Raw genomic sequence first — 25560 nt, 5'->3', positions numbered from 1 at the left:
GCTTTAACAAAATTCTTGCAGGAGGAGATTGCTAATACATTGCTTTATTTGGTTACATATACATCCATGCATCGGCGGAAGGCATTTCAGGACCCCTTTAAAGGAGTTTAGTTTGCTATGGTAGGCTTACAGACATATCGAGCACAGCTTACCTGGTCGATGGGACGAGCTTTCGAAAGCCAACAATACTGCCAGTAAAATTTACGCCTTGAGCGTCACAGCACAAGGCGCTCATTTGCGCTCGTGTTCCTGCACAGATTCTATTATGTGCAGAGCACTTTAGGGCCGCGCCTTGTCGTCCTAGCTCGCTCGCTGGAATCAAGCATATCGCCACGGCGTTACGGTGCAGCCTGTCACGGTCCCTTCGCCGCGGCGTACTCCAGAGGCTTCGAAAGACAAGCGGTTCATATAGTCATAAGCGTTAGAAGCTCGTGAAACGCTGGCGCTTGTCATACATCTTCCCGTTGTTTAGAGCAGAGAAAACTATAGGTACATCTGAGGGAAAATATACCTAATTAACCGGCAGCGCCCGCGTTCCTTTAGATAAGGACGCCCGTTGAAAACCAACCCAACTTCTCGCATACGTCACGTCTCGCATACGTCACGTTCATACGGCCTCTCTTGGAATAAGCAACTGTTGTCTGGTTCCCTCACACCGCGTCTAACATCACAACTCTGGAAAGGGTTCAACGCAAAGCAGTGCGCTCTATCTACAATAGATATGGGCGCATGGACTCGCCAACTGAACTATTACGTCGGGCAGGGCTACCCAACCTTTTAAGCCACGCACAGCTGCTTCGACTGATGTTTCTATATCAGATAATCCACAGATCATTGAGAATAAACCCTGATTCCCTTTTAACTTTTCGCGACGCTAGACCAACAAGGCAACGCCATTCGTGGGAATATATTCATTTAATAACAACACTTTCAGCTATTCTTTTTTCCCACGCACCATACGGGAATGGAATGCATTAGACCCTGTTATCACTCAACAGCCAACCATTGAAACATTTTTGGAACTTGCTCAAAAAAGTGTGCTAGGTAGTGTATCTTGATGGATGGTGTTCGTACTTACCTTGTATGTAATTGGTGTACGTCATTACTTTGTGAATTGCCTGAATACCTTGAAATATATGTAATGTGATGCTTGTGTGCATCTTGGTGTGTGCATTGTTTGAGTATGCATACTTGTTTTTTTTACTGTGTTATTTTGATTATGCCTACTGTGAATGTGCACTGTAGTACTGCAATAATCCTGGTGCTGTGCCTGCTGAAGTTCGCACCTTTTGTGTAACTTTGAATGTATATGCACACTCCTGTAGTAATCCCCCCTGGGGATTGACGGTATTGTGTAAATAAATAAATAAATAAATAAATAAATAAATAAATAAATAAATAAATAAATAAATAAATAAATAAATAAATAAATAAATAAATAAATAAATAAATAAATAAATAAATAAATAAATAAATAAATAAATAAATAAATAAATAAATAAATAAATAAATAAATAAAAGGCAGTGCAACGCCGGCACGTGAGGGGAGAAAAGCACAAAGAGAACAGAACTCCCGCTGGCGCAGTTTCAGGCAGGGGGCGCGCCAGCACTGCGAAGGCGGGAAATTTGAATTGCATGGGGTGGTAGCAGTAAGCGGATAACGACGGTAGAGCCCATTATGGCGAATAACTCCTCTGCACTTCCGGCAGCTTTCACATTGAGTGGAGCGGCTTTAATTTTTTTTCCCCTCAAATCGCATTTTCGGTATCGTCACTCGCCAAATTTACACATTTGGCTACACTGAGTCGTCGTTCTGGAGCGTCGCGGTAAAAAGCCGATCTGCGGCGGTTTCTTAGAGTGTACCACTACATTTTACTTACAGATACAGTGCTGGTTGAGCATACACGCTTTTCTGGCAGATTTTCAACACCATAGTTACTGTGCCCAGATCCCACAAAGCCCTAATAATTGTATTACTTCCTCTTGGTCTGTCCGTACCGTAAGGTTCAGGCCTGAACAGACCACCGCGCACGTCCCACTCTCCATTTCTCTTGTTTCCCTCGTAACCATAAAGAACTCTTCATCATAATAATCATATCTGGCTACCTAAAAACAACTGATTGCGGCAAATCCCCTTCCAAACTACACACGATTCTCCGAATCATACAATTATTTCCCTGCACATAAATGCGCTTTCTCTCCTTTAGCTTATTATGGGTACCACAAACGTATTTTCCTTGGGCAATTTCAAGAATTTGAATCCGCTCAGAACATGTGATAAAGGCGATTCAAAAGGAATGTTGCATTAGACCCTACTTGCTTCCATTTATTAATAATGCATCAAGATATTTCTCACTCCATAAATCTTCGATTAGTGTTTCTTATTCCGCAACTTGGGGACATTCCTCTCAGTTAATAGGCAACTTAGTGTCATCTGTGTTAGTCTGATCTGTGGCTGCATTCTACAGTTTACCCCATGTGAGCTATTATTTTACAATTTAGCGTAAGTTTACAGCATTAGGTTTTGTACAACGAGTGGCAGAAGAGGATATATCATGCACCGTTTGTGAGCTCCGCGCCAGCTGCTGTTACCAGTAGTTATACGATAACCGTTATTAATTAAGTAGCCGCGCCAACATACCGACGGATACTCTCATAAGATAACCGCGCCAAGACTGGTTATCAATGTGTCAACATGCTATATCACCCTTTAAAATTTCTATTGTCACCTACGTCATAGTTAACATCGAGTGTTTCTTGTTCCCGTACAGGTTGCGCAAGTACAGGTTACACATGGTAGCAGTACGCTAAACTTAGCCCTCAGGGCTTTGCCACGGGGATCCGGGGAAGAGGCGGGGGGCGGGGGGGGGGGGGGGGGGGGGGGGGCGTCTACAGCTGACGTCGACGGATGAGATTCCAGATTTCAAACTGGTAAGGAAATCAGAAAATGTTTAAAAATTGCGTCCCTTTACGCATGAGTGAAACAAGTGGAAGCTAATTTATCGTGCGCTTTGTGGTTAGGTGCAAGCACGGACGGACACATGTGTGCCTGAATTTAAGTACGATGATGTTTTTAGGGTTTCATCTTTTCATCTAGAAAATGCGTTTCACTGCATTCAATTTTGGTTAGGCCAGCAGTTCCTACTAGCAGTTAGGCGTAATGGCCAGCAGTTCCTACTCACACGTAGTCCGCGTACGAGGCCTGCAGGCGTCCGTCGGGCCACACCAGCATACAGACGGTGCGTACGCTGTTGTCCCGGTAGCGGTACGAGCGGGTGCGCGAATACAGCAGTGTGGGCAACGAGAGCAGCGCTGAGCCCACCCACACGACGCACAAGGTAGCCACGACACGTCGACGGCGGGGCCGGCTGTCCAGTGGCCACACGATGGCGATGTACCTGGGCGAAAAAGGCGACCGCGCCTTGTATCGGTCCCCCGGTATGCACTGCACCACCCCACAGACTGCCTCGCCGTAGCATGTCTAATGTGGAGTGGATCGACATGTACAACCGCCACATGTACAACCGCCTCATGGGCCACACGAGTGGCCCATGAGGCTCAGGTATACCCATGGAGCACGGACGGGCAGATGTACGGAAATATTCCATAAGCTTAAGAGTGCTTACGTATTAAAATGTGCAACCTGCTTACGTTATTAACAAAATACGATGGACAGTCTGGAACAAGGGCAGTAATATATGCGATTAAACCGATTCACCTTGCGAAATTACTCTCAGCCGATAGCTAATGAAAAACACCTTTCCTCCCTGCCTTCCCCCTCCTCGATCTATCCCTTCCTTAGTCTTGCCGTCGCCAGCCTTTCTCTCTTCCACGTCAACAGCAGCAAGCTCATTTACCTTCGCTCAGCAGTGTGCGTGAAATACTGTGGTGATAAGCATCGATGTTTCGGCGACAAAAAAAAAAGAATAGCATAAAGACCGTTAGCTAAAAAGCTACAGATTATGTCCACGTGTCAGCAAATTTCCAATTTTGTGAGTTTAACGCGATCAAGCAACACCTGGACTATGAGTCGCGCCGTAGGGCAGTGCTGCGGATTACTTTTGACCCCCTTGAGATCTTAAGCGGTCCCCACAATCTCGACAGGCGGGTGCTCCTTTTTCCCAGCGTACAAGGAGGATCTGCTTTGAAAGGGTTCCTAGCCCTGCAGTGAATAGTTCGTGGTAAAAAAAGAGTGCAAGAACATGAAAGAAAAAAGATAGTGCTAAGTATATGATCATATGCTCGAGAAAGGCCGCATTTTGAAGTGTAGGGGTAGTGCGGTCTCGAACATCGATGTGGACCCGGCCTAATGGCGGCATTTCTACTCATTTGTATTCAAACTCACGAGGGAGTACGATGATGAGTGAGTACATACCCAGATTTAAAAGATGAGTACGATGACGAGTGTGTACAGAGGTAAGTCCAGTACTTGTGAGTGCAGTACTCATGAGTACAATATTCATAAGTACTGTATTTCCGAGTGCTTGCAATTGTAAGTATAGTAGCGCAAACAAGTTTTATTATGAACTCGAGTCCGGAAGCGCGTGTACGAGTCGCAAACATTTAGTGGTGCCGCTGTGCCGCTTAGCTTTCAAGGATGCTAAAATTAGACAACTAAGACTGCGCCTTTTTCCTTTCCCGGTCCCTGTTTGGCGCTGTACGTTTTTCGGCGGTTGCTCGCTAAGGGGTTACGGTTAAAATGAAAAAAAGAGGGGGTGACGGCCGGGCGGGCAATGCGTCTACAGTTGCTCTGCTCCTACGGCAAGTGTTGATTGCCGCAGTTATTTCAGTTTACATGGCCTGGGAACGCGTGGCGGCTTCGTTGCGCTTGCTCCGTTAACGTTGTTGTAGGGGAGAGGTGGTGCAGGCTGCTAACAATGCATGCACTAGTCGCACTGAAGTCGCTCTTCTCTGTCTCCAGCAGTTTTCCTGGACGAACGTTGCGCTGTGTAGTCGTTTCGTGAGCCGAACCACTCATATAAACAGCCGCGATTAATTAACATTATTCGCGTCAAATCGACTGCATTGTTTGTGAGACTGAAATTGTCCTCGTCATACCGCTGTGCGCATTCAAGCGATAATTTTGCTGATGTACGTGCTCCAACCTGGTTTTGTTAGGCTCGCATTTTGAAACATTTTGCTCAGGTTCGCTAGGAATATAGTCTCGTGCAGTGATATTTACAAGTGAAGATGTAGCGCCACCGTTAAGGCGCGGCGGTGGAATTTTCCGCTCCAATGAAAATAGAACATCCGAGTACACCTAAAGTAATTTGTGGGTTGTGAATCAGACAATATAATGCAAGCTGAATGCGTGCGCGCCTTGTCTCGCCTCGCATTCTCGAAGAGCTCTGGCATGTTGCTGCTGGAGGACCGCTTTGCTTTCGAATGGCTTTGGTCTGTCTCCTACACGATGCGCCGCTTCTCGTTTTTTGCTACCATGTAATGAGGAAGCTGCGATGACGGTGAATTTCGTTGGTTGTTCTTCCCCTACCTTCATTGGCTGCTTACTGGCGGGGCGACCACCTCTCGCTGGGAACTACTGCCGAGTTTAAGCTCGCACTGTGGAAGGCCTCGTGAAGGGGCCGTTTTTATATGATGAACGCCAACGACAGACGCTGGGTTTTTCGCTTAGGCTCACGACTTATAACGTCTCGTGAAATATGTGGCTTGCGCATAAACGACACCACCGCACTTTTTGATCGATCGCTCTAAGCTTCATCAGCGCTGCTCGAGATAAGAGCTGCAGATTTCCAACGCACCAACGCACCAACACGGCAACTACAGTGACGTCAGTGCAAACTATCACGCCTCCGAAAAACGCGTCTGCGAACTTTGTTTTCGAGTACACAAAGCACGGCAGAGCAGTTGGACAGGGCTGTAACAGCTGCCAAGCACGGACAGCAACTGGGTGCACTGCGGCCCTCGACTGCGAGAGCGACACCCGCTCTACGCCTCCTCCTCCCCCCCCCCCCACACACACACTGTTAGGACTGGGCCATCTTAGCTCAGTCCCCACTATTATGACGTTGCCCTGCTCAGCCCGCTATCGATGCGGCGCAGAGCAGAGCGACGAAGTTGTCGAGCCGACGGTTATTTCAAGCTGCATTTATATACAATATATACAAATGTAGCAACAGCGTTAAATGGCTCGCACAAAGGCGATAGCACTTTTCAACTCAGTGCCTCCGATGAGATGCCGCCGCCCCGCCGCTGCTTCCGGGAAGGTTTTGTACCTCCGTGCTTCCGTTGCAGCCGCGAGCAGTTCGAATCCATCCAATCAGGACTATCACTGGCCGCAGTTAGTATCCGGCGAATGAAGGCGAAGCGATTTCGTCAGCCGAGCCGCCCCGACATGGAAAGTGAAGGCGACATAGTGGCACCATCTCCAGGCGGGACTCGCTGCGGTTCTGCCGCGGGCCGTTCATCCCAGACACGATTCCGCCCAGCCGTCACGAAGGGAAAAGGAGAGCAGTCTCGGCGGTGCCGTTTCCAACCAAGTTGTAGCGCGTCTGCCGCGAGCTGTTTGACAGAGGCGCGAATCGGCCCTGCCGTCGGCGCGTCGCCAGTTGCAGCGAATTTGTGTCGGGCGCTGTAACACAACAGCACACACACGCATATAAAAATGAGTGGATAGACAGACACGTGTGATTTTGCCCGGTCTCTGAACGGAAATAAACATAACGAAGCGTTGCGCTACGGACCTGTCCCTCTCTCGCGGCGGAAAGTTCCTCCGTGGCTTCTAGCGCGCTCGCCGGTTTTCGTCTTCGTGTTTTTCGCTCATTTTGGGGACCGGTGGCGGTGGCGAGGGGGACCATTGCGCAATGTTCGCAGCATGCGGAATAGTGGCGGCAGCGTCTCTGCTTGTTTTAAGCACGATAGGTCTTTCTTCAGCTACTTAACCTGGAAAATGTTGGCCTTCCTGTCAGTAAGTCTGTCTGTCTGTCTGTCTGCCTGTCATAAAGATAATTTATTATTGCAACTTAATATCTGGTCCGGTTGTATACATGGGACTACAGGTGTCACCGCCAAGTAGCTTTATGTATATAATGCGCTCTCTCTGTAACTGGGATACTGTCTGTACAGCGATTCAGCCGCTCGGCCAAAAGTTGAAAGAATTCTTCATATCGGCAAAACATTCCCTAGCTACTAAATCTGGTACCATTTTTTATGAGCATTATTGAGCAAAAATAAGACATTAGGGATATTTGAACCCAAACATAAATATGATAGCGATATGTGCTCTGTTCCTATAATGAAGAATACACGTAATGGTAATTTTTGTGATCGCAAACCAAAAACAATACGCGTTAAAACCAATATTTCAACCACAAACACAAAAAATTGGCGCAGCTTGACCTAGTGGTGCGAGGCTGGAGAAGACATAGCAGAGGTGGCGTCCGCTCTCTGTTCGTCAGAGGCCCGGCTGATGCACCTCACATGTATTTTAGAACTTGCCGCAGAAAGTTCTCCACGACTGGCATGCCCGGACTGTTTTCTCCGCAGCCTTTCACATCTCTTCCGTAGTGGAGCGCGTAAGCACGCGCTAGCACCCACAGCAACCGGCTTCGCGAGCTCGGCATATGTAGCGCGAGCTCGGCGTCTCTGCTCCCTACTCCAGGCGCGGACGCACGTGAACTGGCAAGGAGAACAGCATGGGAACGATGACGCCGCGAACGCTGGACAGTGTTCCCGAAGGTCGATCTAGCCGACATCGGGCGCTCCTCACGAGGCGCAAGCTCAAGCGCGCTCGTTATTTTTAACGCGATAGTGTTATTTGGCTCATTGAAAACAGGACAATGGCACTACGGCCGAGACGAAAGAAAATGCACGCGATTTAATCAGGCGCCGTACCTGCGCAGTGAAGTTCATGTCTACGCGCCATGGGTAGTCGCATTCTCGGCTTACACGATCGCGAGCCGTGCCCGCAGCTTACGCCATCCCCAAAGCGCCTGTACCAACGATGCTAATGCCGGCGCTAGCTGATACTGTGTCACAAGGGTGCAAAAGATTAACGCCAGGCCCTCTAAAACCCAGGAAAACCTGTATTAAGACCAGAAACGAAATAAAATATGTCCGAATAAAAATAAAACCGAGTATATAAGGCTCCTAATTACAAGAGTTTTAAAATGATTTTTCGAATTTTTTGTGGCCAGGTCACCGCCGCAAGCTCAGTCCGACAAACGATAAATAGCTCCACGCGGCCAATTTATCAAACCTCAGAATAGGTCAGCATGGGATCTCAGAAAACAGTCACTTAAGAATAATCGCACGGCCCTATCGATAAGCGGCAGAATCGGTCACACAATTGCCGAAATAGAGAAAATATTTGAACATTGCGACCACATACTAAAATGCAATTACAGGGTAAGACCAGAAATAAAAGAGGAAATGGCGAAAGTTTCGTAGGCACTTATCATGACTGGGCTACCGGTCAGGGTGCCGTACCAGAAGCTTGCCAACGCTGAAGACAGCCGAATAAGTACCGTTATTGCAACAGCATATACGCCTCGAGATTCGCGATTGCTGCGCCGCCTGCCGCCGCTTCTCCGCGGCGTTTGCGGGATTAGCGCTGCGTGGCTGATATGTGGTCATGCAGTGTTTTGGTTTTCTTTCGCTTCTCTTTGCCTTTCCGCGCTCTAAACAACTTGTTATGGTGACGTCTGTAAGCTAACTGCACGTTTAGGGCACTTAAAAAAAACAGCTGCGTCTTGGTAGAGCGCTCTAACGCCAACAAGAGCTACCCGGGGAGGCGGTTCTGCGCGCTTCTTGGCCGCTCTTGCGGGCGTCGGCGATGGCAGCAGCATATCACCGCTGTCACCTTCGAACACGTCAGCACAAGTGAATTCTATTTATTGTCGCCTCGTTTAGACCTGATATTGGCACTGTAAGAGGTTGGTTCGTTTTGCAGCGCAGACAACAAATGCGGCTTTGCTTCGAATATGTACGTCGTAGAAAAATATGTTTCGGGGACGATCATAACCCAATAGCTGACAAAAACTTGTGCCTTTTATGGGAATATAAGCCACGCGAAAATGTTAAGTACAGAAAAGAAAATGTTAAGTCAGATATGTGCCCACTCATGCCTTATAGTACGAACCAAGGTATATGTTAATGAAACCACGGGAAAATGAATGGCCTGCAGAAAGGAATAAATAGAATAGTCGTACGGGAATAAAAAAAAAAACGAGTGCAGCTTCTGAAATGCTAAAGACGTTTGTTTGAGCAAGGTAGTATTCACCAGACCAACTAGATGCGAAATGCACTGATATTTCGCTAGACATGGGGGGGGGATTAGGAGGAGGACGTTCAACTATCGTTGTTTACAAATGCGGAGCGAAATCAACGAATGAACGTTTTAGTAATCACACACACAAGCTGCGTGTTCCCTTTTCGTTTGTTTTTCGCCTTGAAAAACGGCTGATCACTCGGCGGACTCATTTTTTGAAGAATACAGGGTAGGCAGTTCACAAGCGATACGAGGTGTCGTTGGAAGAGTTGATTGATTGATTGCAGGGTTTAACGCGCCGACGCAACGGAGACGATAAGGCACGCCGTAGTGGAGGCTCCGGATTAATTTTGACCACCTAGAGCCTTAACGCGCGCCGAAATCTCGTACACACGGGCTCGTTGGAAGAGTGTCGTATCTGATAAGGGTCTCTGATTTCGGTTTATGCTAGATTCTGCAGTCTCCCTGTGTCATGACTCATATGACGGTGTTTTGAAGAAGAGTTTGGTCACGGACGCGGATTACTCTATAAGCCCATCTTCGCGCTTCTCGTGGAGGATAAATGTAACAGATGAATCTTTGCGAGCGCTCACCTCGGGACAAGACGACCCAGCATTAAATTTGTCGTCGTGTGCTGACTCCGGAGTGTAATTTTGCATTATCCATCGTACTTCTTTGGTACAATGTTTGTGAAATTTATGCCGCATTGGCTTGTTCATGGTACTGATCAATATCTGATATGTGATATTGGCAGGCGTAACTTGCGTGCTATCAGGTATGAGTGCTCCGCTAGATTTTCTAAGTGCACAAAGTCGATTCACATCATAGTGTGTATGGCCGCTACATGACCATCGGAGGAAACACTGCTTACGAAGACACAGTCACGAAATTTCAGGGCAGCGGAATTGCAATCAGCTGCATGAAAATTCTGGCTTCGGGACGCCGGCCTGTGACACACGCCCGGCGCTCATATAGATCTCACTAAGATCGCCTTATAAACGTTTATACTCTCGTGAACATACCGCGCTTCCAAACAGAGTGCCTGCTCCACGTTATTCGGTATTTCGAACGCGGACAAACGGTAAATCGCTGTCTTGAACGAGCCCCAAAAGCTACGGCGACAGTGGGGAGCGGGCCGGGGACTCCCGCGCCTGCTTTCGAAGCGGGCCGCTAGGGGGATTTCAGTGGCGCCCCTACAGGCCGCGCTCGAGGCGTATAGGGCAGCCCTACCCCTCAATTTTCATGATCACCGCCGGGGTCCAAAATGTGTCTTATAACTTTGAATATATCAGAGGACAATGATAATCCTACTATCCTGGCACAAAAGAAGCATCTGGGGAAAAAAATTGCGGCTGACCATACAGTGCAATATATGCCGCACCTCCAGAGAGAAAACGTCTGGACGCAATGATGGTTATGTCACTAATCCAGCGGCTCTCCTAAAAGCCGCCCCCCCCCCCCCCCACTTTCGAAAAAACATAGACCCGAACCTAAACAAGGAGCTAGGATCATATTCTGTCAAGGAAAGCTCCGAAACTATGAAAACACAGTCTACGCCGACGCGTGGACGTTCAAAAGGACAAAGACAACACATGTCATAGTGGGCTACCATGGCAATCACTGTGACGTCATTACCCTCTTACATACAGGTACGGAAACACAGAAATCCTCTTGGCGATCTACATAGCGGAATCATAAAATATGTGCTTAAAAATATTTACGCACTCTCAAAGGCCATTAGTCTCTTGGTTGTAGGCAAAAGCTTGAGGAGGATCCTTAAATACACGTTGATGACATTTCACATCACATCAACACCCGGAAAAAAGGCCTGTCCGGAAGGGAACGACGCAGCCGAAGAAGACCCATGCGAACTGGCATACAGTGCTCCCTTTGGACCTTGTCTACCACACTTCCCTCCCCCAAAAAATTGGATCGTCTCCTCATCCTGCACCTATGAACACCATCCTTCCACGTGCCACATAGGTATGTCAAACGCCGAAGAATCGCAAACTCTACGCGGGATACAAATCAACACATATATCCACAAGTCTAGACCACAAAAGATGTTCACTAAGAAATGTGGGACATTTACCTTAAACTGTGCTAAATACGGGGAAGCCCCCAACCTCTTCACTCAACCGGGCCGTATTGAAGGATATCTTTAGGGGTGAACGACTCAAACACTGCCTATTGAACTTAGATCGACACATACGAGGCTGTCCTGGCCAGGCTGTCACCTCAAGATAAGCGTCGGCTGATGGTAACGGTTCAGGCTTCGGGTTCCACCCTAGGGGTCTGACTCCTCTTTACCACTTTTTCTAAACTTCGATTTCATCATAATCATCACCAGCATATCGACGCCCACTGCAGGGCAAAGGCCTCTCTCATTATTTTCCAAATATCCCGGTCCTGTGCTAAGTGCGACCAATTTATTCCCGCAAACTTCTTGATCTCACCTGTCCATCTAATTTTCTGTCGCCCCCTGCTACGCTTGCCTTCTCTAGGGATCCACTCTGTTACCCTTAATGACCAACGGTTATGTTGCCTTCGCATTACATGCCCTACCCACGTCCATTTATTCTTAATTTCTACTAATATGTCCTTACCATGCGTTTGTTCCCTGACCCACTCCACTCTCTTCTTGTCCCTTAAAGGGACCCTGCAACAGTTACCATCGACTGCTAGGAATGTATTTTGGGGTAAATTCTATTGTCCCAGCCATCTCCTCCCGCAAGAATTATGAAAATCCGTTCACTATCACCGAAACTACGCGCGATGAGAAATTGCGCATGATCGTTCCCTCTCAACTCGACCGCGGACAACGCTACCAAAGCTGCGCGCTCTTTCCCGGAGAGGGGGGCGGCTCGCGACGTGCTCTTCGGCGGCCTTCAATATATCACAGGCTGGGAGTTTTCTCCTTTCCTCCGTAACGTGGAGGCGCCTATTTCCCGTCTGGTGCCACAAAGAAGCAGGCATAGGTGCCTGCTCGCAAGCAAGCGCTCGGGCTGGTAGGGCGTTTTCGAAGCAATAAAAGTTTGTAGTCGAGTGGTCCGGTTGAAAGGGAAGTATTGAGCTCATCACTCAAACTCCGCGCGCACTCAAAACACAAACGGCAAAACTGTGCTTAGAGGTTCAGGCATAGAAGAGGTTCGTACACAGCGATGACGACTTCGGAAATGGGAGAAATTAGACGAAAAGTTGACCAGTGACAGCCGATCGGGCAGCCATGGCCTCAAGGACATCGCTTAGGCCATGTCAGGGGTGCATAATTAAGTAGAACTGAAGAGAGCGCGGTTGGTTTTTCCGCATCTTTTACAGGATTTGCGCGCTCACCGCTTCACGTGCACATGTAATATTTGGCTCAGGTATTCCTGGTAGTATAATCTAAATGTCGCGCAGGTTTACTTGCACTGCTCAAAGAGTGTTGCAGGGTCCCTTTAATGTTACACCTATCATGTTCCGTTCCATTGCTCGCTGAGTCGTCCTAAATTTAAGTTGAACCCTCTTAGTGAGAAGTTTCTGCCCCGTAGGTGAGTACCGGTAAGATGCAGCTGCCACACACTTTCTTCTTCAGGGAAAGTGGTAGGCTGCCATACATTATCTGAGAATGCCTGCCGAATGCACTCCACCCCATTCTTATCCTTCTAATTATCTCTGCCTCATGGTTGGGATCCGGGGTCACAACTTGGCCTAAGTAGATATATTCGCTTACCACTTCCACTGCCTCGCCACCTATCTCAAACCGCTGTCCTATCCCGAGGTTATTGATCATTACTGGTCATTACAAAACTTCGATTTACTCTTACTCAATAAAGCTCTCTTTTTCTCTGTGCGTGTGTGTGTTATAAAAGAAGGTTCAGTCAGGCCGCGACGCTAGAGAATAAGAACTTCGAAACACTGACATTGTCACCTTTATGCTCAACTGACCAACACACCGCAGCTGCAACCTTTCACGTCTACTACTTAAGCCACAAAAGCGTAGATGGCCTGTGCCTTTCCTGTGACGCAGTGACTAAAAATCGTTGCGTCTAGTCAAGCTTTCGTCGCTGAACTTCAGTTCCTGAAAGTAGAAATGTTAAATGCATGAACTCCAGTCCAAAACTCTCCCTCCACGCTGAAGTGACGCTTACGCGTTATACATCTGAAGTCCTAAACGTAGATGTCACCTGCAACTTTTTCTTCGTATTTTTACGAGCTCCTCACGGGGCGCAAGTTGATGTGTAAGCCTGGACGATGCTAGGCGCTCTTCACGAGGGGCACGATCACGTGCGCCTTGTGAGAAGCGTTACGTTGCAGGCGCTACAGAAGCCTATCGTCTAGGGACAACATTTTGAAAAGCAGATTCGCAGACAGTTTCGCACTACAAACGAGACGCACAGCGCAAGAAACGCACCATAGGTGACGAAGGACATCCATCCCGGACTGGTGGAGTTGACCACGGCGAACGAAATGCATAGCACGTGGAACTGGACCTAGCCAGCACACGGAGGAAACGCTTTTCGCGACATCCTCCGCTCCCGCTGCTGCTATCCGGACTTGGCCAGCGTATTTCACAACCGCAGAAATCAACCTTGCCACAAGCAATAAAAGACCCAGAGCACGCGGTTCAACCCTACCGGAATGTGCTATCTCTCCGGCACCCGCTGCTCCAACTCGGGTCCAGTCAACGAACGACAGCACACTCGTGCAAATAGGTCCGTCAACGAGCAACGACACGGCCAACTAACAAGATCCCCGGCCCCCGCTACTCCGATCGAGACTCACCCGACAAACATTATTTCGTACAGGAGGACACAACCGCGAGCAAGCGGACTTGGAAAGCACGGAACGCTTTCGAGGTTGCTTGTGCAGGAGAGATACCGACCTCCGCATTCTCGAAACAACGGGCAAAAGACGAGAGCTTGAGCGACGGCGCGGACACGGCAAGAACGATAACTAATGAACCTGATCCAGACCAATGCATGGAATGGCCTACCGATGAAGTCACGCTTACGACGCCAAGGCATGTGGGACCGAACGGACGAGACAAACTGCGCCCGCTTCCCCACCTCAACGGCTTCACTTCCGAGGGAGCCACGGCAAACATGCTCGTCCGCACATATAGGTCTGCTAAACGAGGCAAAATACACACTTTTCTGGGCCTAGCACATTTACAGGAAACCGTAAACGTATATTCACACCAATATAAGCCACCTTGGAAGATCCCATCATCACGGAATCATCATGGACAGCAGCTACTCAAGCATACACTTCCAAATACACTTAATCACTTGCACAGACAGGAAATTGAGATTCTCGCTGTTAATGATGCCCGCATATTAGATATGTTCTTGTAGGTTTTTACTTGAAAATTTTCAGTTTTTTTAATTTTCTACAATCATTTTTTCAATGTACAGTCGCGCTCACTATGACCTACACCGCTCATTAGTATTCACCGCTTTGTAGAACCTTTGTCTGGCACCCGGGTTAAAGACCAAGCACACATTTGGAGCATAACGTCCTAATGAATCAGTTCTTATCCCAACGTATATGCCCATAGTCATTGTTTTGTCGATATAATCGTCTGAATACTAATGAGCGGTGTAGGTCATAGTGAGCGCGACTATACGTCGTAAGTGACCGGAAATTGCTGTGTTGTCATTGCTGTCATTGCCGCGTTGGCGGACGGTGCCCTGTCAAGCTGCATTGTTGCAGCTTTTTCGCCGTCCGCTTTTTTCACCTGTGTAAGAACATTGGTGGAAATAAAACTTTGATTGATTGATTGATTGATTGATTGATTGATTGATTGATTGATTGATTGATTGATTGATTGATTGATTGATTGATTGATTGATTGATTGATTGATTGATTGATTGATTGATTGATTGATTGATTGATTGATTGAAAAGCGAGCACGGAGCCGCAACAATTTTGACCGATGAGCCACGCCACTCCACGACAACGCTACGCTACCGCGCGATAAACGAAAAGGCAAACTGCTCCCATACCATACGCAATGCACACCTCAATCGAAGCAACGTCCTCAACGTGCCGAAATGTGCCATTCCTGCACGCCGCAGCTCGCCACCTGACAAAACGGTCGCCTACGCTCCAACATGCATTAAGCACGCAATGAGCTACACGAACACAATCGCCGATGGAAGCGCCGTGACTAACGCAACGCCGTAAACGCTGTCAAGTTCAGGTCCGACGAAGTGAATTCCACAGTACGCAAAAAAAAAATCAAGCCGATTTGAAATTCACCGAACTTCATCGAGACGAACGCCCTCTTAACGAAGTTCCTAGTATCCGGAACAAAGCATCGAGCAACTGTGAATAAGCGGACAGTGACCTCGATACGCACGGATGTCAATCTACTCCGACTCTTGGTTGTGCCGGGGGGCAGGCGCAATTAGGATTCCGAGCACGATTCGGAGAATATCAGCCTACCGAGAAACAAAAATTACCAGTGGCTTAGCTCGGCTATGCCACGATATACGTAGCGTGAGCTAAGGTTCAGCTGGTCATTCTTAGCTTTCCTGGTTGTCTAGAATTAGCTTGATTATCATGCTTATTGCTGCTTCAATGACACATACACAGTCAGTATACGCATTCTGTGACGCATGTGTATTTATGAAGCTCCGGCGCAGCGTCACCAATCGCCCCAGAGCTAAGCTGGTTCCACAGGCGCACGCTGGTGTTGCTGCGACGCACGAGCTATCGGTTCCACACCCGGCCACCCCTCGCATGATCATCAAGTTGACCGGGCCGCCACGTGTGGAGCGGAGGTCGGCGAAGACGCTGGGCAGCGAGTAACGTTCTGTGCGCCGTGTGACGTCACTGCTCCTCGCGCATGTGCAGCACGGCTCTCCAGGAGCCACACGAAACTGCTCAACCTCGGCCAGTGTAGCTCACGCTACAAAAGCTGCCGCCCGAAGACACGCAGAAAACCGTAATTCACGGCCACGGCCACGCCGAGAATCCTCGAGCCCTCCGAGAGCCCAAGCGGCACAGACTTCGTTGTTTTAGTCCTGAAAACAAGAGGAGACGCCAGAGGCAACGCGAGCGCTTACATTCCGTTTTGCTGTCTCACGTGAACGTGCCTTCGCGCAGTGAGTCGCCCTGTGACAGTGCACCGCGTCATACGTTTTCTTCCCGTGGTCGTCTGTCCTGATCTATATGTAACCTCAGTTTTTCGACTCGATTAAACATTTTAATTTTTTCTATTAAGTGTTTTATTCGAGCGACGACATAGCTTATAGCAAACAGTACAGATAAGTTGAGTACTCGTGAGTACAAATTGAACACTCATGAGTAGAGATTGAGTTTGAGTGCTCATGAGTACAGATTGAGTACTCATGAGTACATATTGAGTACTTATGAGTACAGATTGAATACTGATGAGTACAGTTTGAGTACTTATGAGTACAGATTGAGTAAGATTACTCGTGTGTAGAGATGAGTTGAGTACGAGTGGCGAGATGAGTACGAGTACTCGTGAGTACAAATTGAGTATGAGTACAAGTGAGTACAGATTGAGTATGAGTACAAGTGAGTTCAGAAGAACTCAGAACTCAGGAGTACAGATTGAGTACGAGTCGTCGTGAGGACAAATGAGTTGAGTACAAGTGAGTGCGACTACAAATGTGTATGTGATGAGTCGGTACGAGTTATTTTGAGAACAGACGAGCTTTTTGAGTCTGAGTTTGAGTGAGTACAGTGTGAATGAAAAATTCTGATTGAGTGTGAGTGAGTTCTTTCTGTTTTGCCGACCTACGGGACCCGCCGCGGGGGCTCAGTAGCTATGGCATTGGGCTGACGAGCTCAAGGCGCGGGTTCGATCCCGACCGCAGTGGCTGCTTTTCTGATGGAGGCGAAACGCGAAAACGCCTGTGTCTCGAGGTATCGGCACACGTTAAAGAACCCCAGCTGGTCCAAATTAAAACTACCCAGAAACACCTTAACTTTTTTCTAAATACCAAACTGTGTCTGAACATAGTCAATAAACACACTCAGTACCTTGAATAGGAGGTCACAAAGTACCTCCGACAAAAATCGCTGCTCTATGCCCATCAGGTAACTTTGAAAGTTTCTCAAGAAAATTTTCTCTCTTTCCCAGCCTTGGCGTTTTTGGACCGCTGGAATTACGTCATTACACCGGTGTAGCGGCTGTTGGCCGGTTTTCTTTCGGTTGCAGCAATAAACGCTTTCGATAGCCACTTAAAAGAAGCCACAAAAGCGAAGTAGAAACGGAAGGCTGATCTGCTGCGACTAGCAAATCACACAGTGCCGCTCCCTGCTGGGGATAACTATAGCTTTCGCAGTGCTTCCAGACACGAAGGAAGACTGAAAGCGTTTGTCGGAAGTGTTGCAGAGTCCCGTTATTCTAGAGCCGTCCACTACGGCGTACCTCGTAGCCCAGATGCTGCTTCGGCGCATTACACCCTACAATCAGTCAATCAATCAACATTGAGGTGTTCTGAAACCACCCTCTCCTTTGTCTAAGGTTATTCCATGTCATTACTGTGCGGACAAAGCAAGCCTTTTAGTAGAGCCTTTTGTTCGGCCGCAGCTTTTGTGCGGGTACATCTTGAACTGAGTTCGATTTCCCCTCCGGCGTCAAAGAAATGTGGGAAAATAGCGGTATAACATTTGATAATCCCTAGGAAGGAAACGCAGGATAGAGGAAACCAAGGACGCAAACATTTTAGGAGACGGTGGTTCTCTTGGACTTTGTATTTCACTTTTGAAAACGCCTACGGAAATACCCTTCTTATTTAGGAGAAAAGGGCAGACAGCGCAATTATGAGGAGTGTCCTTGAAGAAACAGGTTGTTTTGGAAAAAAAGGGCCACCTTCACTAACGTGAAACCTGGGGAGGGGGCCAAAGCTTGCAGTGTATAAGTGTACTCCTCAAAGAATGGAAGTCTCTCTCTTGTCACACGGCGCGCGCTGATTGGGCGCCGGAGAAGCGCTGGTGGGAGGAGCAATCGCGCGCTTGCTGAGGCGGCGGCACCCTCTCTTGCGTTGAACCGGATTTAAGCAATTTGCATGCCCCGCCTGCCCCAGTATGGGGTAGTGGCAAGGGTCAACGCAAGCGCAGTGCAATGCCCGCGCCCCGCCCTGGTGGGGGCTCGTCCTAGGTGATCAACGAGGCTCCGGCACCAGGTAAGTATATCTTTTCTTGCTTCGACCGACGACCCGAGAGAGAAAGGGAACAATCTTTAATGAGTCTGGCGATGTAAGCCGAGCTAAGCCACCTGGCTTGCTACGACAGGTGAATGCGGTGACAATAATAATTGTAATGATGAAGAGGAACACACATGATTTTAACTATTTACAAAGCCTGATCAAGGCTTGTGGCTTTTAGATGAGTCAATAACGCTTTCAATAAACGCACGACCGGCGCGTTTGGAAAATTCCAGGGACCTAATGCGTGTTCAAGGTGGAAGCGCTCACAAAGCCGGGACGAAAGAAGAAAAAACATAGACGACAACGCGCTGTTTTGTAAGCGCTTCCACCTTCAAAATGAACAGCTACCAGTCAAATTGTCCCTTCTACTGCAGTACCTAATACGTCCCTCAGTTCTAGTCCTGCGGAGAGCGGACGGCCCAGAGACACTGCAAGACACACTCTTTGCGTACTAAATCTCGCACAGTCACATATTAGGTGTTTCAGATCTTCACGAACATCACACTCCGGGCACAGTGGCGACGTGGACTGGTTTTTTTTGTAAAAGTAGTATCGCGTGTATCCGACGTTCAACCGCATACGGTGGAGTACTGCTTCGTCATGCTTTGATATTCAAGATTACATGCTAAAGTTAAAATGCGGGTCGATATAGTAGAGGGGCGCGTAATGATGGGATGCGTCATCCAAGTCGATCGCTGCACGCTCCATGCCACTCTGGATGCAAGTGCTGAAGCATCTTTCGGAGAAAATGGTACCGGTACTTGTGGTCCACGTTTGTTCTGCGCTATGAATGCTGCAGCGTCCGCCTTCATATTTCCAGTTACTCAGCACTGGGCAGGAAGCCACTGGAGTGTTACTTGATGACGCGCCTGCAGATATTGAAGTTGCAAAGCATGTACATCAAGCACAAGCTGATCTTTCGGCAAAGACGCCAAACATTGCAGTGCAGCCAGAGTTTCCGTGAAGATGGCCCACACGCGTGCAGGCTGCTCGATGATATGAGCCAAGGCCAGCCGCAGAGCTTCAAGTTCTGTAGCCGTAGATGAGGTTTTGTGGCTGAGAATGGCACTGAGGGTGGTGGGAGATGAAGGTATCCACACCGCGACAGTGGATGATGTAAATAACACCGATCTGTCAGTGTACAGATGTGTGTGTACTCCGTATGGGTGGTGGATATATTCAAGGACAAAAACCCCAGAGCGGCAGGCGGAATATTGTTACGATGGAAAGGGAAGAAACGAGGAGAGAAGACAACGAAAACGAACTGACCGGCCGCGAGTGGAAAAGAGGAAGAAGACGCTGGTGCGGCGCGCATCTCGCTCTAACTGCGTGCGAGGTTCAGAGCTCGAGCACCTCCGGTTCTCCTGGAAGTGCCGGATTAGCCAATCACGCGAATGCGAAGTTAGCCTAACTAACTTTCGCTGTGGCGTACCAAATTTAAATCATTATTTGTACCGCTGTGATCTGACCCCTTCACCCCTTTGTGTATTTTGCAATGAATTAGAGACTATAGAACATTTTCTCCTCTTCTGCCGACGGTTTGCCTCCATACGAAAAAGATATTTGGAAAACCCTTTTAATCAATTGGCCCACCCAATCACTCTTCCTCTAATATTATCATTCGGGGCGACAGTACTGGGTTTTTGCCGCGGGGATCTTTGCCGCGCTGTACATTCATTCATCTTTGAATCACGCCGTCTACCGTGCTAGCCGCTAATTCAAGATGGCGGGCTGCTCTTAAAAACATGTCTGCGCCTGTATCCTCTGCCTTCCCGCTCACTGCCTCCCCTTCGTTGCCGAATCTTCTTTCTTCAATTTTCTTACATAATTTCCTCGATTGTCCTTCGGCCAATCCTTTCCTTATTCATTTGTGCTGATTTTGTAGTTGGTGAGCTCTATCTGCTACCGCACCTTATTTTCTGGCAGTTTACTTATTATCTTCTTACTCCCGTTCATACTCACCTTTTTTCTGTATTTATTCACTTTTCTTCTTTTAATCCAAATTAGTTTTTCCTCTTCTCTCAGTTAGCGCACATTTCCTGGCCAATCCCCCTGAGTGGGTACGAGCCATTTTTTTTTTGGACCAACAACAACAACAATCTCGCTCTGTGCTGACCGCTCCCCGCCTACGAATTCCCTGCGCACCGGCCGCCCACACAGAATTCCCACACAGACCGACGTGCCGAACACCCGAGCTACTGACGCCGCTGCACAAGGAAGGGTGAGCATCTGGCCCCACCCGAGGGAACCACGCATGTTTTTGGTGGCGCCGGATGAGGACGTAGAAGATTGGCTGAAACATTATGAAAGGGTCAGCAAGTACAACCACTGGGACCCGGCGTCACAGCTCGCCAACGTGTCCTTCTCTCTCGACAAAACCGCCCTTGTGTGGTTCGAAAACAACGAGGAAAAGCTGACTACGTGGGATAACTTTGTTACCGAGATTAAGAAGTCTTTCGGGGATTCAGGCGCCAAAAAGAAAAAAGCTGAGAAAACACTCGCGCAACGAGCCCAGGTTCCTGGAGAAACCTGTACAACGTACATCGAGGAAGTGCTGCAGCTGTGCCGCTTGGTCAACCGTAGCATGTCCGATGAGGACCAGGTGGGTCACCTGCTCAAAGGAATTGCTAAGGACGCGTACAACTTTTTAATAACGAAGGAAGACCTTCCGTCTGCACAGGACGTGATTCGCCACTGCAGGGCGCTTGAGGCACTGAAAATGCGGCGAATTGCTCCCAGGTTCGGTCGTCTAGCAAACGTCACTACCGTAGCGAGTGTGGACTTCAATTCGAACCCTTCCGAAGATATCGCGTCACTGGTTCGCAGAATTACCAGAGAAGAGCTTGGCCAGCAAAGCGTCTGCCGCGACTCGCCCTGCCATCATTGTCCCGCTCCAGTCCGCCCCGTCTACCATCAGTGTGCATTGCAAGAGTCACCAGAAGAGCCTCCGATGCCCTGATGGGAGGACAGTTCGAGGTGTCGGCCAATCAGTTTTCGGGATGAACGCTCTGGAGCCCGGGCTAATCGGTCCCCGTTTCGGAGGTTTGCATCGTCCAATAGTGACCCTCCGCGCCGACCACCCGATGACCAGAGACGACCCCTCCAAGGATACGTTGCGCCCCGACCGCCTCCTGTTTGTTATAACTGCGACCTCCCCGGTCACATATCCCGATTTTGTCCCTATCGCCTACGGCAGCCTCAAGAACACTTCGCGAGACCACCTACGGCAATGCGCAACAACCCGCCTTACCAAACGACTATACCGACTTCCACTTTCTACCGGTCCAGCCAGTCGAGCAACATGCGCCACGACTCGCCCGCCTCCGACCGCAGCTTCTCTCCTCCACGTACGCACCAAGCCCGATCACCCTCACCGCGCGGAAGGCGAGGATCGCCGACGCTGGGAAACTAGGTTCTGCGACCCACGGGGGTGAGGTCGCGAGACGGTCGCTTTCACCAATTTCCCCACCTGTGATGATGTCAAAAAATAAAGTGATCGTTAGTGTGAATGGTGTAGAAACGTTAGCCTTAGTGGACACTGGTGCCGCAGTTTCGGTTATGAGTCTTTCTTTCAAGAATCGTCTTGGGCACGAAGCTATGTTTGCGTGTGGAAATGGAAACGTTCATTTCCGCGGTGTCGGGGGCGAGCATCTGCGCGCTGTCGGCGTTTGTTCCGCGACAGTTACGCTTGGTGAAGAGGCATTCCGGGCGGAGTTTATTGTGCTGGCGCAAGCTACCCATTACGTTATTTTGGGTATAGATTTCCTACGCGACAGCGGAGCTACGCTCGACTGTGGTACTGGCGAAATTTCTTTCCGGGGTGAAATTCTGCCCACACCAATTGATGATCCCAGCGAGACCAGCGCAGGTGTGCTTTCAGTTATTGAAAATACCCTGTTACCCGCTATGGCAGCTTCGTGTGTTCCGGTGAACTCTGCTCGTCTTCGTTCGAAAAGCTGCACTATTTTAATTGAAGGCGATGCGAACAACATGGTCAAGAAAAATATTTTGGTACCCCGAGCTCTGGTCGAGGCCACAGACGGACGTAGTCATGTGCGGACGGTAAATGCATTCAGTGAGCCAGTAGTCCTTCTTTGTGGATTCTAGATTGCCAGCTTCAACGAACAAGTCAACGCCGCCATTCAAGCGGTGAATCACAACCCCGACCATACGACGACAGAAAAACCTGACTATACCGCCGCCTTTAAGCGCAGGATCAACAACTCCCTTTCGTCCGTCGAACAGTGCGAACTACTGAAAACGCTCACTCCTTATGTGTCGACTTTCGACTTTCCCCAGGGAGATCATTCCTTCCCCGTTCCTGCCTCCCGGCTCCAGCATGGAATCAACACCGGCGATGCGACCCCTATACGCCAGAAGCCATATCGAGTGTCGCCTTCCGAACGGAAAATAATTAATGACCAGGCGCAAGAGATGCTAAACAAAGGGGTGATCCGCGAGTCCTCAAGCCCCTGGGCCGCACCCGTGATCTTGGTCAAGAAAAAAGATAACTCATGGCGATTTTGTGTCGACTATCGTCGTCTCAATGCTGTCACCAAAAAGGACGTATACATATCCCCTACCGCGCATCGATGACGCTATCGACTGCCTTCATTCCGCTTCATCTCCTCTCTAGATCTCAGGTCAGGGTATTGACAAATTCCGGTACACCCATCCGACAAGGAAAAAACAGCCTTCGTGACACCAGACGGCCTATTCGAATTCAACGTCATGACTTTTGGGCTATGCAATGCGCCTGCGACGTTTGAAAGGTTTATGTACACAATTTTGCGCGGCCTTAAATGGGAGATATGTATGTGCTATTTGGACGACATAATAATCTATGGCACGACGTTTAGCGAGCAGGAAAGGATTCAAAAAGCAGGATTCAAAAAGCAGGGTTGGTTCTGAATTCAAAGAAGTGTCATTTCGCAGAACGTCAAGCAATCGCGCTGGGGTTTCTCGTCGACAAGGACGGTATTCGGCCCGACCCGCAAAAGATCTCAGCAGTTCAAGGCTTCGTCACACCACGTTCGTTAAAAGACCTCAGACGTTTTTTGGGCCTTTGCTCCTATTTTCGACGTTTTATTAAGGATTTCGCCCAACTTTCTCACCCCCTGAATTGCCTGCTACAGAAAGACACCCCTTTTGTCTGGACGCCAGAATGTGAAGCCGCCTTTCAGCAACTAAAGTTTTTACGTACTTCAAGCCCAGTTCTCCGCCACTTCAACCCAGCTGCCCCTACCGAACTTCACACCGACGCCAGCGGAGTCGGCGTTGGTGCTGTACTCGTCCAGCTCAATAGCGGCGCGCAGCACGTCATCGCTTATGCCAGCCGAACGTTAACGAAAGCCGAACGTAACTACACCGTTACTGAATTTGAGTGTCTAGCTGTGATCTTCCCCGTTCAAAAGTTTCGTCTATACCTGTATGGGCGTCACTTCTCTATCATCACGTACCACCACTCACTATGCTGACTTGTTGGTCTGCGGGACCCATCCGGTAGGCTCGCTCGCTGGGCATTGCGCTTACAAGAGTACGATTTTTCTGTGTCGTACAAGAGCGGACGCCGACACATTGACGCGGACTGCTTGTCACGCCTTCCTGTCCCGGTTCCTCCGTGTGACGACGATCACTTTGATGACTGTCTGGCATCTCTGTCTACTGCAGTTCCTACCGCCTCCAACTTGAAGGACGACCAACTGAAGGATACTTCTTTAAAAACCATGTTTGATGCAGCGCAGCGAGCGCAGCCATCGTGCCCGTTTGTCATGCGCGACGGTTTGTTTTTCAAGAGGAACTATTCGGTGGATGGTGCCCGCTTCCTTTTGGTTATTCCAGCTAGCCTTCGCGCCGCCATTTTGCATGCTACGCACGACGACCCCACCGCGGGTCCCCTTGGCTTTGTGCGCACACTACATCGGCTCAAACAAAATTTTTACTGGCCAGGAATGCGGCGACTTACGAAGCAATACGTTGCCGGCTGCCCGCAATGCCAGCGTCATAAACGCCCTGGGAGCCCTTCGCCGGGACCTCTGCATCCCGTGACTCCACCTACGTCACCATTCGAAAAAGTGGGAATAGATCTTCTTGGACCTCTACCGAAGTCTTCGACAGGTCACCGGTGGATTATCGTGTGCGTCGATTACTTGACACCATACGTCGAGACGGCCTCTCTCATTGCAGCTACAGCTGAGGACGTCTCAGCCTTCCTTTTGCATTCTGTTATCCTTCGTCATGGCGCTCCGCGCGTTATCATCAGTGACCGCTTGCGACAGTTTACGGCAGACGTTGTAGAAGAACTATTGAGACTTTGTGGCTCTGTCTCTCGCCACAGCACCCCATACCATCCGCAAACTTATGGTCTGACGGAGCGCACAAACCGCACGCTGACCAATATGCTATCAATGTATGTTATGTCCGACCAGAAGAATTGGGACACTGTGCTACCATTCGTTACGTGCGCCTACAATACCGCCAAACACAAAATTACTGGCTATGCTCCATTTTTCCTACTGTATGTCCGTGCTCCACGTATATTTCTGGACAGCATCTTGCCCTTCTCACCCCATCACCACCTTTCACTCGCCCAAACTTTGTTCCGTGCTGATGAAACGCGCCGCCTCTCCCGTATTCGTACTCTGAGCTCGCGAGCTCGTACCAAGGCTCGCTACGATGACCGAAATCCTCCCGTCGCTTTCACTCCGGGCGAACAAGTTTGGTTATGGACTCCGGTGCGCAAGAAAGGACTACACCAAAAATTCCTCTCCATTTACTCCGGACCGTTCGTGGTGCTCTCCCGCTTCAACGATGTCAACTATGTCGTCGCCAAAGTCACGTCTAATGGTCGCCGCTCGAGCAGGACGCAGGTCGTGCATGTAGCTCGCCTGAAACGCTGTCACTCTCGCACCCCTTAACTCGCTCGGCGAGCTTCGTCTGCCCGGGGGAAAATGTTACGATGGAAAGGGAAGAAACGAAACTTGGAGAGAAGACAACGAAAACGAACTGACCGGCTGCGAGTGGAAAAGAGGGAGAAGACGCTGGTGCTGCGCGCATCTCGCTCTGTGCTGACCGCTCCCCCCTACGAATTCCTTGCGCACCGGCCGCCTCATCTTTAATAAAGCCCATCTCATCCCCTACGACCGTGTCAATATGTTCGTTGC

The 25560-nt window shown here is 49.1% G+C and overlaps 1 protein-coding gene across 1 annotated transcript in view; it reads right to left on the bottom strand.

Annotated features, from left to right (window-relative positions):
• LOC144159260 (tachykinin-like peptides receptor 86C) overlaps window positions 1–25560 on the bottom strand; it is a 165117-nt gene that overhangs the window by 120436 nt on the left and 19121 nt on the right. Inside the window, exon 2 of the mRNA XM_077690641.1 lies at window positions 3183–3398. Within this exon, the coding sequence (XP_077546767.1) occupies window positions 3183–3398 (216 nt within the window). The remainder of the gene's footprint in view (window positions 1–3182; window positions 3399–25560) is intronic.

Source organism: Haemaphysalis longicornis, unplaced genomic scaffold (assembly GCF_048455015.1).
Source record: "Haemaphysalis longicornis isolate Haplotype H1 unplaced genomic scaffold, Haemaphysalis longicornis Haplotype H1 scaffold_1, whole genome shotgun sequence".
Lineage (NCBI taxonomy): Eukaryota > Metazoa > Arthropoda > Arachnida > Ixodida > Ixodidae > Haemaphysalis > Haemaphysalis longicornis.
This window is presented reverse-complemented; position numbering and strand designations above follow the sequence as displayed.